General features: G+C 52.5%; 1 protein-coding gene across 1 annotated transcript in view; it reads left to right on the top strand.

Annotated features, from left to right (window-relative positions):
- Positions 1-3,341: 3,341 nt before the first annotated feature.
- LOC100766315 (IgGFc-binding protein) overlaps positions 3,342-12,220 on the top strand; it is a 36,591-nt gene continuing 27,712 nt past the window's right edge. The window contains exons 1-5 of the mRNA XM_035449490.1: positions 3,342-3,541; positions 4,319-4,428; positions 4,618-4,967; positions 8,344-8,914; positions 9,569-10,173. Coding sequence (XP_035305381.1) covers positions 3,342-3,541; positions 4,319-4,428; positions 4,618-4,967; positions 8,344-8,914; positions 9,569-10,173 — 1,836 coding nt within the window. The remainder of the gene's footprint in view (positions 3,542-4,318; positions 4,429-4,617; positions 4,968-8,343; positions 8,915-9,568; positions 10,174-12,220) is intronic.

Below are 12,220 nucleotides of genomic sequence, written 5' to 3'. Positions count from 1 at the left end.
CCCCTGACCTCCACTGGTGACTGGAAGATGGGTAGGAATCAAGGCTCAGCTTGGGACTGTAAGGAACCAGGATCCGGATGTGGGCCCTTTACTATTGTTTCTGGCAGGGTCAGGGGTCAAAGAAGTTAAACTGGTCAGTGAGCCAGCAAACATGACCAGTTGCCACCTCCCATCTTCAATTTCAAGCCCTGCCCACTACCCTAACCCTGCCCAGGGACCCAGGATCTCAACACGCTGCTCCCCAGCTGTCTCCATAAGGCGACGCCCTTCCAGGATTGAATTGATCCACAAGTTCTCAGGGTGTAACCGCCAGCTGTCCTCACACCACTCACAGAACACAGGCTGCAGACTCATCCATCCTCCACCCTTGGCAGGTCTTCAGGGCTCCCCATTCCACCTGGTCTGAGATCAGCATCCTCCTCCAGGAAGTTGGCATCAGGAGCTTGTCAGGTGACCCAGGGTGTGGCCGAGGGAGCCAGGAATCCCCACTATATAGCCAAGCTTGCAGTCGGGTCCTGCAGCTCCGGGACCCGCAGGTGAGAAGGGCTGAGGTTCCCCTGCAGAAAGGGGACGACTAACGCCCTGTTCTGCAGCCAGGTTCTAGACGGCTTCTTTTACCTCTGCCTTCAGACCCCTGGATACCCAATACCCCATCCATTGTCCTTGATCCCGACCTCCTCTCTTCATGCCTGGCCTCACCCCTACCCCAAACCCCTCTGCTCCTGTCTCTTCAACTGCCCTTCCCGCTTGAGCCCTCCTTACACCCAGGTGGCCCTTGTCCTGAGACTGCCCCCTTCTGTCCCATCTGTAATGGTTTCCAACAGGACAGCATTTTCTGACCTTCCTCTCTCTCTCCCAGCTGCAGGCATGGGATCCCTGTGGAGCTTGTGGGCCCTCTGGGCCGGAGCAGCCCTACTGTGGGGTAAGTCAGATCAAGCGCCCTTTCATGTCTGGGAAAACTCCGCTTGCCTGGGTCAGCACCCTCAAGTTTTGTCCCCTCTGCAAACCACCTCTCAGTGCTACCCCCTAAGGCTAACTTAAATGAAACAGAGGCTCGCTGACATTCGAGAGGCCCTTAGGTAGTGAAAGAAATGGCATGTAATTAATTCATGCTTCTCTGTCTCTCTGTCTCTCTGTCTCTCTGTCTCTCTGTCTCTGTCTCTCTCTCTCTCTCTCTCTCTCTCTCTCTCTCTCTCACACACACACACACACACCTACTGAGAAGCCCACTACCATCCAGTTTTTTCTTCAATCTCTTTCCCCCTTCACACCCTTCACGCAAATCCTTAGTCATATTAAGACAGGCATCACACAGACTGGGTGGGAATTTCATTTAGAACGTCAGTTAGCCCAACAGCTTTTCTTGAAAAATTTAAAAGGCTCCAATCTTTCGTATTAACAACCAGCAAAAGCTGTTTCAGGTGGAGCACGGTGCTCCAGGGTCCACGGTCGCCACCTAGACTATCTCCCACATTTCCAGTCCTCGTCTGCTGCAAGAGCCCCGTGCAAGCTGCTCAGGCACTGGGGCAGCAAAATCCAGGAAAGGTTATAGATGCATGAACGCTGCACGAGTAGGGCAGGAAATAGGAGCAGAGGGGGAGAATTATCTCAGGAGGGTCTCAGGCCCAGGCCAGCGGGTTGGGTTTGTAGTGGGAGAACTAGGTAATGGACCCACGACTGCGTTTTCTTAAGGGTTGACCCAGGAGGCCACAGTGGACCCCAGGAACACTGGTGGGGAAGAATTCCTCACGGCCTTCCTGCAGAACTCCCAGCCCGGGTACAGCACCGCCGCTCTCCGCCTCTTCATCTCCAGTCTGTCAGAGAGCACCACCTCTGTCACCATCCTCAGCCAGGCCGATGACACCTCACAGAAGGTCACAGTGAAGCCTGGGGAGTCAGTCACGGTCAACGTCAATGCCAAAGCAGAGATGAGGGGCAGCGGCACTTTCCAGGGTGCGGTGGTGGTCCACTCTGACCACCGCATCTCCGTGCAGGCTTTAAATGCTAAGCCTGGAACGGCCGAGCTAACACTGCTCTGGCCTGTTGGAGCCCTGGGCACAGAGTACTTTGTGCTCACACCCCCTGGCGTCTCTTCCCAATATGTAAAGGAGTTTGCTGTGGTGGCTGGCAGAGCAGGTGCCTCAGTTGTGATCAGCTTGAAGGCGGGGGTGACATTCCAGGGCACTTTCCATCCAGCTGGTAGTACCTTAAGTGTGACTCTGGAGCCCTATGAAGTAGTCCAGTTACAGAGCACAGCAGATCTCTCTGGGTCAAGGGTCACAGCCAACAGCCCAGTGGCTGTCCTTTCTGGCCACAGTTGTGCCCAGAAGCACACACAATGCAACCATCTGGTGGAGCAACTGCTTCCCACATCTGCTTGGGGAACCCACTATGTGGTCCCCCCTCTGAGCTCCCAGTCCCGCTATGATCTAGCCTATGTTGTAGCCAGCCAGACCACGAAACTGACATACAACCATGGGGGCACCGTTGGTTCCCGAGGCCTCCGGATGGGCGATGTGGTCGAGTTCGAGATCCGGCCAAACCGGCCACTCTATCTGTCTGCAGACGTGGGCATCCAGGTTGTGCTGTTTGGCACAGGGGCCATAAAGGACCAAGTGACCTATGACCCTTACCTGGTCCTGATCCCAGATGTGGCAGCCTACTGCCCTGCCTATGTGATCAAGAGCATGCCAGGCACTGAGGGTGTGGCATTGGTGGTCGCCCAGACAAAGGCTACCAGGGAGCTAACCGTGGACGGGCAGTCATTGGGGGCCAAACTCACCTGGGTGGCTGTGCCAGGCAGTGAGTTCTCCTATGCAGAAGTGGACCTTGGCACCGCTGACAAGATACACACAGCTGAGGCTTCCACCAGTTTTGGGCTGCTCACTTTCGGGCTGGCCCAGGCTGTGGGCTATGGGACATCAGCTGCCTGTGGACAGAGTGAGTGATGGGAAAAGATCCCTGGCTTTGGCCTTTTGGCCGTGCCTTCTCTACCTATTCCTCTTTGGCTTCCTGCCTTAGTTGACCTTTCTATGTCCCGTCTATCCTCCATGGTACATGTCCTTAATTCCTCTCAGCCCCTCCCCTACCCCTACAGCAAATGATCCTAAGTGTTTAGCAACAAGAGTGACCTGAGGTACACCTGCTGCTAGCGCTGTGTCAGGAAGCCCCTGCTATGCACTCTGCTGGTTTGTGGGGAGGTTGGGGTCTCCTGGGGAGACCCAGGGAGCCAAAATAGAAGGATCTTTGGGAAGGCGCTGGTCAGTATTTTGATACCTTAGAAACTACTGTTGCTAACTGCAATGCTCATGAGATCCAAAACAGTAACAATGAGGACCGGTATGGGGGCGTCTCTGCATTCCAGCCTCCCTGGGTGCTTCATGAGCTTTGGCATTGTTGAGGGACACGATCTGGCCCTGTGTGAGACCTCAGGCTCAGCCCATTCAGAAGATGCCACCAGGCAGCTCCGGTGTTGTGAGGACACAGGGCCAGAGCCGGAGGTCACCGGGGTGAAACCCCAGCTGTGCCTGCAAGACCTTCAGTCTGTCATTCCATCTCTCTAGGCTTCAGTGTCTGTGACTCTCAAGTGGGGACCATGCCTGACCCCCCCCCCCCAGCAGGACTGTGGTGAGAGAGAACTAATGAATCTGTGTGAAGTCCTTAGATCGGTTAGTGGGGAAAGATCAGGGCGGTGCAGGGTGAGCTGTTGCTGGGGGGGGGGCGCAGAAGGAGAGAGTTCTTGAGGGCTGGGGGCTGACCAGGAAGGGCTGTTTCTTCCCACATCGTCTTCAAACTGGGAACCCAGACCCAGGGATTTCTCATCCTGACAAAAGCGCTACCCGACTTTAAGGGGCACTTACAGGATGTGTGCGTCTGTGTGTATACACACCTAGGCAAACATGTGTGTATCTGTGTGTGAGCTTGTATATACACTCAGGCATGTATGTACATATCTGAGTGTAAGCAGGCATGCCACCCAGTTATGCATGTATGTATGCAGGTTTGCACACCCAGGCACACATGTGTAGAGGCCAAAGGTCAATGCCAGGTACCCTCTTCTGATCCCTCCCATCTTGTCTGCTTGTTTTTGAGATTCTGAACCTGGAGCTCTCAATCAGCTAAACTGGCTGACCAGCAGCCCCTGGGATGTGCCTGTCCCTGCTCCTGCCAGTCTCACTGAGCTAACGCTCTTGACGCTGTGCCCAGCTTTCACATGGGGCTGGGATCTGAACTCATGTCCTCAGCTTACACAGCGAGCGCTTGACCCACATCCCACTGGCCCGTCTTCCGCTTCCTGTCCTTTGACCATTCCGGCCAGGTGGGAAGACAAGGAAGAGGGGATCAAATATGAACAGTTGAATGTGTCGGTGGCTGCTCCTGGTCCCTCTTCACTACCCGCCATTCCTCTGGGCCAAGCTGTGCTGAACAGTGAAATCACAAACCCTGGGGTGCCAGGGAACCAGGAGAATCCCTCTCCATGAGGGTGCAAACCTCAGTTTCCATGTCTGTAGAATGGGTGGCTGTGAGCCCACTGTCCACAGTCCACCCTGAAGGAGGCCCCAGGTTTCTGACCTCAAGAAAGTTTCTAACTCCGTTTCTAACTCTCTTCCTCCCCAGCCCGGCTCTCCCCAGGAGAGGCTTCCTGCCAAGGCATTCAGTGTACATCTGGACAGCGCTGCCAGATGGTGAGCGGGAAGGCCAGGTGTGTGGCAGAGTCCATAGCTGTCTGCCGCGCCCAGGGTGATCCCCATTACACAACCTTTGATGGCCGTCGCTATGACATGATGGGCACCTGCTCCTACACCATGGCTGAGCTGAACGGAGACGATGAGACCCTGCCAGCTTTCAGTGTGGAGGCTAAGAATGAGCACCGGGGTAGCCGCCAAGTGTCCTATGTGGGCTTGGTCACCGTCCATGCCTACAGCCACTCTGTGACGCTGGTCCGTGGGGAAACTGGCCTCGCCCGGGTAAGTGTTCAGAGTTTAATACCCATGAGACACCAGTCAAAAAAAAAAAAAAAAAAAAAAAAAAAAAAAAAAAAAAGAGCCCAAGCCCTGCTGTCAGACCCCAAATTCAAGGCCTTTTAGTGGGAGGTGGGAGGGAGCTGGTGAGATTTGAAAACCAGTAACAGTTCTTTAAACCTTCCCCTCACCAACTCCACTTGTAGAAATGTTAAGGACGTTTAGTGACCGGTTAGGAGGAAAACAATCGGACACTATTTGGAAAAGCAAAAGGGAAAAAAAAGAAAATGGAGAAAGAAATGATCTAATTGTCCAACAACTGGGGGCTCTCTGCTGCTGTAACAAAATTGCCGTTGGTGATCCTATGCAGGGGCCAGATCTGTTTCTTGGGACATTCTGTGTTTAATGCTTCCAGGATCTCTTTGAGGTGGCATTGTACTGTGAGGCCCGAGAGCTAGGTCCTCGTGGCTAACAGTTGGCAGGGAAGCATGCAGGCTGTCTGCAGGGTCTCTGTGCTGAGTCTGGTGAATACATTTCCACACACTCCAAGCAAACAGCAGTTATCTTCCTCCCCTACCATGTCGCCATGGAAGTGGTAAGGTCTCTCTCTACACAAGCCAGTCACTGTTCAGGTTGAGAGTCCCTTATCTTCAGGACAAAAAATGTTTCAGATTTTCAACTTTTTAGAATTTTGGAACATTGGCATGTAGATACTGTGATGGGACCCTAGCCCAAACACAAAACTCATTTAGGTTCCATACATTCCTAACAAAAAGCCTAAAGATATTTTATATGCTATGTTCAGGGCACACATTTTTTTTTTATCTCTTATTAATCTTTCTGGTATCAGGGACTGAACCCATGTGTAACATCTTCTTAATGCTCAAAAAGTGTCAGATTCATTTTATTAGTTCAGATTTCAGATGTTTGAGCAAAGGGTATATAATCTAGTCAGCGAACACTTGTACACCAGCCCCCTGCACAGACTCTACACATTTTTTTGTTTTTGTTTTTGTTTTTAAAGATTTTATTTATTTATTATATATACAACATTCTGCTTCCATGTATATCTGCACACCAGAAGAGGGCACCAGATCTCATAACGGATGGTTGTGAGCCACCATGTGGTTGCTGGGAATTGAACTCAGGACCTCTGGAAGAGCAGTCAGTGCTCTTAACCTCTGAGCCATCTTTTCAGCCCGACTCTACACATTTTAATGATTCTTCATTTACCTCAGATACCTATATGTACATTCCTGTCAGACTGACAGCCTCATTTTTTATGTGCTTGAAAGTCAATTACAGACGTCAGAACATGTTACCAAAATGACTTCAACATATATATCATTAATTAGAATGCAATGCTTAAATAACTTTTGCTTAATTTCCAGATACACACACACACACACACACACACACACACACACACACACACACACACACTCTCATTGCTCTGGGTCTGATGAGATAGGCCTAAATCCAAACTACTCAAGAGGCTGATTCTAAGTTCAAGGCCAGCCTGGGCAACTTAGTGAAAGAAAAGCACAGGAAAGATGGGAACTTGACTGAGTGGTACAGTGCCCAGGTAGACTCTGCACGTGACGGGCTGGGTGTACAGTCAGGGACAAATCACCTGCCTGGCATGTGTAATGCCCTAGTTTCTGTTTTAATTTTTATTTTAGTCAGAATCTCGCTATGTAACTCTGGCTGGCCTGGAACTCACTGTGTAGACCACGATGGCCTGAACCTCATAGAGATCTGGCTGCCTCTGTCCCCTGAGTGTGGAACGCCTCCGTTTCAATCCACATCTCCCCTCAAAATCAAAACTACACACTGGCTGTGTACTCTTCAACTGAGTCTTGACAAATGTGCAACAACCCCCCCCTCATTAAGATAGGGCATATTTCATCACCTTGGATGATGACTGTCAGCTGTGCAGACAGTCTTCAAGCAGTGTCTTGTGCATATGACTGTCCTGATTTTTCCCCCCCCAAATTAGTTGAGCCTCCCAGTGCTTGGGAGGCAGAGACAGGTAGGTACCTCTGTGAGTTTGAGGCCAGTCTTGCGTACATAGTGAGTATAGAGACTCATGAAGAATTCATAAAAGGGCATATTATAAAACTTGTAATTCTGCATATGACATCCACACCATAAACTACTTCTGTCAGCCCTTTAAAAAAAACATTGAATTTTTGAAATGTTATTATTGAACTCCAAACATTACAAATGCTAGCTGAATGCTCTACTGCCGGGTTACATTCCTGCTCTCTTCGTTTCATTTGGAGACAGGGCTCACGGGGTTGACCAGATGGCCTCGCACTTGCAAGCCTCCTGTCTCCTCCAGAATAGCTGGAGTTCTTATTGGTCCTTCCAGACTTGACTCAACTGTGCCTTCTCTGGGAGCCTTCCTTAGCTGGCAGAATTCAGTGTGGCCTTTTCTCAAGGCTTCCAACCCTCTGCCAGAGACTCCCCTCCCCCATCCCAGTCCTGACTCCTCAGCTTGCATGGGCCGCTGATGCTATCTTACCCCCCCCCCCCCTTCTCCTAGCACAGGGTCAGGAAAAAGGCGGGTTTGTTTCATAGAAGTTGGCAGAGGCTAGGTGTGGGACAGAAATAAGATCCTTCCAAAGTGAAGAAAGCAAACTGCTTGCTTCACAGAGAGGGAGGAGGCATTCGGCAACGTTGCCATTCTGTACGCCGCTCAGAATGTGCCAATGCTTGGGTTATAGCTGTCCCCGGGCACAGATCTTACTATGCTGATTGATATGACACAGTGACAGTTTAATGAGGCCGGCGGCTTGCGACAGATTGGTCATCATCTTGGCGGTTGCTGGTCTTGACTAGTTCTGCCCACAGCCTTTTGTCTCTCAGGCCCTGTCTCATGAACATGAACCCTGCTTTGGTTCCCTGGTTCCCTGCAGCTGCCCCTGGCTGCCACCAGAGCTGCCTGGCTCCTTCCTCACACTGGCTTCAGGCTTGTAGTGAGCCTGCTGTTCTGCCAGGCACTGCTGGAGATGCTGGAGACAGAACCGTGAGGTGGCCTTCTAGTGGCTCAGACAGACGGAGAATGTGGGAAACCAGCACATTGTGGGAGAAGGCTAGATGCCATGGGGACCGGAAGCCAGAGCAGGAGGGATGATGGGGATGGCCTCACTGAGTCAGTGACACCTCAGCAGAGGTTAGCTGGGGGTAGGGGGTCTTCATGCACACCTCAGGGGTAACACTTAAGCCACCAGAGGTGCAAGAGCAAGCATCCCTAGGCTCAGCTGGGAAGGACAAGGAAGGAAGGCGTCCTGTGCACTAGAGCTGGGGACTTGAGTGGAGGACGTGAGGGCCGAAGGGGAGATAATACAGGGGTCTGACCTCTGCCGCCTCTCTGCAGATCGACAGTCAGCGCTCCCGCCTTCCTGCCTCCCTGAGTGAGGGTCGCCTGCGTGTGTATCAGAGTGGAACACGAGGTGTGATAGAGCTGGACTTTGGGCTGGTGGTCACCTATGACTGGGATGGCCAGCTGACACTGAGCCTGCCCAAGCGCTTCCAAAACCAGGTGTCTGGGCTGTGCGGCAACTATAACGGAGACCCTGCTGATGACTTCCTCACGCCTGACAGGGAACAGGCTCCAGATGCCTTGGAATTTGCAAATAGCTGGAAGCTGGATGATGGGGACTACCTGTGTGATGATGGCTGCCACAACACTTGTCCCTCCTGCACGGCAGGCCAGACCCAGCACTATAAGGGAGACAGGCTCTGTGGCATGCTAGCTCTATCCACAGGCCCCTTCTCTGCCTGCCATGAATTGCTGGACCCCAAACCCTTCCTGGAGGACTGTGTGTTTGACCTGTGTGTGACTGGAGGGGAGCGCCTCAGCCTATGCAGGAGCCTTAGCGCCTATGCCCAGGCCTGTGTGGAACTGGGTGTCTCCATTGGAAACTGGAGGTCACCAACCAACTGCCGTAAGTAGCCCCTAGGACGGGAAGCCCACGGTGAGGGCAGGGAAACCCCTTGTGTTTGCTCAGTACCTGAGTCATTATGATTCAGCCTGACGCTGGCCAATGCCGGAGACATGGATTGGCCAGGACATCCAAGCTTTGCTCAAGTTAGCCAGTCTAAGGTTGGGACAGACACATCACGGGATAGGGAGAGTGATTGTGGGTTGAGATGGAAAAGACACAGGCATGGGTAGGGCAGTGAGAGGGATGGGGACAGGGAGATGATGAAGGAAATCCCAGGGCCTGGGGAGGACTCTGCTTCCCCCACCCCCAGACACAAGATGGAGCCAACCTTGGGGGTGAGGTATGCTGCCTGATCCTGCATCCCCAGTCCCTCTGGCTGCTGTGAGGAGCAGATTTGGTACAGGGGACCAGGACACCAGGCAGGAGGCTGCTGTGGTTCGTGGGCTGTGGAGACAGATTCCGGGTGGGCTCAGACCATGAAAGTCACAGGATTTGCCCACTGACTGGTTGCCCAGGGATGGGATGGGGGAGGCCATTGGGACCTGAGCAGCAGGAAGGCATGAGTGCCATTAACGAGGGGTGTGGAGCTCCAAGGAAGCAGCATTGTCTGGGGGAGCCCCACCCTAGCCTGACACAACTTCTGTCCTTCCACAGCCCTGTCCTGTCCGGCCAACAGCTGTTATGATCCCTGCAGCCCTGCCTGCCCAGCCTCCTGCAACTCAGAAGCTCTACCCACCAACTGCTCTGGGCGCCCCTGTGTGGAGGGCTGCGTGTGCCTTCCCGGCTTTGTGGCCAGTGGCAGCGACTGTGTGCCTGTGTCATCCTGTGGCTGCGTCTACCAGGGCCGCCCCCTGGCCCCGGGTCAGGAAGTGTTTGCTGACGACCTATGCCGGCAACGCTGCACCTGTGATGGAGCCAGCCAGAAGGTGATCTGTAGGGACACGCCAGGATGCCCTTCTGGTGAGCGCTGCCGTGTGCTGGACGGCCTCCTGGGTTGCTACCCAGACAACTTCGCCAGCTGCCAAGCATCGGGAGACCCGCACTACGTGACCTTTGATGGAAGGCGCTTTGATTTCATGGGTACCTGCACATACCTGCTGGTGGGCTCGTGCGGCCAGGATGCCACGCTGCCCGAATTTAAGGTGCTGGTGGAAAACGAACACCGAGGCAGCCAGACCGTGAGCTACACGAGAGCTGTGCGGGTGGTGGCCCACGGCGTGGAGGTGGCTGTGCGCAGGGAATACCCTGGAAGAGTGATGGTGAGCCCACAGGGCAGGGAACTGGGTGGGGGTGGCTGTAGTTGGGGCGGAAGGGGATTATTAAAAAATCTTGTGATTACGGGGGAGATGCAGGATCCAGGCAGCCCCGACTCTTCTCAGCTCTGACTGTCTGTGTAGCCAGAAAGGATGGGGTAAGGGAGGTTTCCACCTGGAGCAGCAGCAGCAGCCATTGGCTGGGTGGTGGTGGAGCTCCAATGAACTATTGCCTGCCTGGTCTTTAAAAGATGCCTTGGTGCCCAAAAAGTGCCCAGTAGGTGTTGGTGGTTGCTGTCTTTCTTCTGAAGCTTCAGAGTTGTAGACTTGTACATTTTCCGGAAGATGGTGGTTCATAGAGCATGATGATGATATATGGAATGCTGGTATCTAGCTGCGTGCGTGCGTGCGTGCGTGCGTGTGTGCGTGTGTGTGTGTGTGTGTGTGTGTGTGTTAGAGGGTAACCCAGGTCCTCATCCGGCCTCTGGGAGAAAGATGGAACAGCACTTAACTGCTGTCAGGGTGGCCTTCAGAAGGGCCCAGCCCCCACTCAGAGTAGAGAAGGACTCATTTTCTCTGTAGACACCAAAGGAAAAACTGGAGAAGCCAGCCATTGGGTGCTCACACAATATTCCATACTTATAATACAGAAGTTAGGACAACAGCTGTTAGGACAATAGCTGCAGTTTGGGGCTGGAGAGATGGCTCAGAGGTTAAGAGCACTGACTGCTCTTCCAGAGGTCCTGAGTTCAATTCCCAGCAACCACATGGTGGTTCACAACCATCCCTTATGAGACCTGGTGCCCTCTTCTGGTGTGCAGATGTACATGGAAGCAGAATGTTGTATACATAATAAATAAATAAATCTTAAAAAAAATAGCTGCAGTTTGCCCATCCCCTGGAGAGAGTAATGAGAGACAGAGAGGACTTCTGAGCTTCAGACCCTGAGTTCTCTCACACACTCACTCCTCATCCCCAAAGCAATCTTTTTTTTTTTTTTTTTTTTTTTTTTTTTTTTGGCACTGGCTCTGGAGATCAGGCTGGCCTCGAACTCACAGAGATCCGCCTGCCTTTGCCTCAATCTTAGAGTGAAGAAAATCTTGCCCATAAGTGTTTGATTTGGGGCTGGGGTGGTGGTGGTGGTGGAGGCAACTCCAGATCAGGAGAGGGAATAATTATTACTAGGTATTTGTTGTCTCTCTGTGAAATGACATCTGCCCGAGGCCTGTCTACCAATAGCTAACATACATTGTGTTACTGCTAACTTCAGTGGGTTAAGTGAACAGCACACATTCATCCTCCTCGCCACAACAAGCAAGCTAAGCTCTTACAAACAAACAAACAAACAAACAAACAAACAAAGCAGCAACCTGAAACACAGAGAGGTTAAGTCTCCTACACACAGTTGTGTGTTACCGAGGGGACTTTAGTGAGTTTTAGATGCCCTCAAGCTAGAATTTGGAGCCCTGCTGGTTATGCCCTGGGGTTCATACTTTTAAAAATGATTTTATTATCTTTAACTGAGGGGCACGGGTTATGAACGCAAGTGCCAGAGGAACCCAGACGTACGGGATCCCTCTGGGCTGCGGTTCCAGGCCTGGTGCTGCCCTCCATGTAGGCTGGGAACTGAACCCAGTCCATGAGTCCGCTCTAAGAACAGTTCATTGGCTAACTACTGAGAGACCTCTCCAGCCTGCAGGAGTTTATGATATCTGTTGCTTGTCCTGAGGTGAGACTTGGAACAGATGGTGAAGGAATTGGATAGACGGGGTTCCAGGAGGAAGGGACAGCATGTGTAAAGACCCTGGGGCAGGGATGAGCTCCAGTGGGTGATGACCAGCAAGGACGCTAGTGGAGAGACCAGAGACGGTGAGCAGAGAGGTGAGGCAGGGCCTAAGTAGAACCAAGCTTTTTTTGAATTCAGGTGCAGCCCGGAGACCAGTGAGGATGTTGCCAAGTAAACGGTGACATCTTCCAGGCAGAGGGAACAACAGATAGGAGGCCCAAGGCTGGGGAGTCTTGAAGAGACTAGACTAGCACTGAGATAAAGAGA

Source organism: Cricetulus griseus, chromosome 9 (assembly GCF_003668045.3).
Source record: "Cricetulus griseus strain 17A/GY chromosome 9, alternate assembly CriGri-PICRH-1.0, whole genome shotgun sequence".
In the NCBI taxonomy this organism is placed as follows: Eukaryota; Metazoa; Chordata; class Mammalia; order Rodentia; family Cricetidae; genus Cricetulus; species Cricetulus griseus.
Note: the sequence above shows the minus strand (reverse complement) of the source record. Positions and strands in the feature narration are given on the sequence as shown.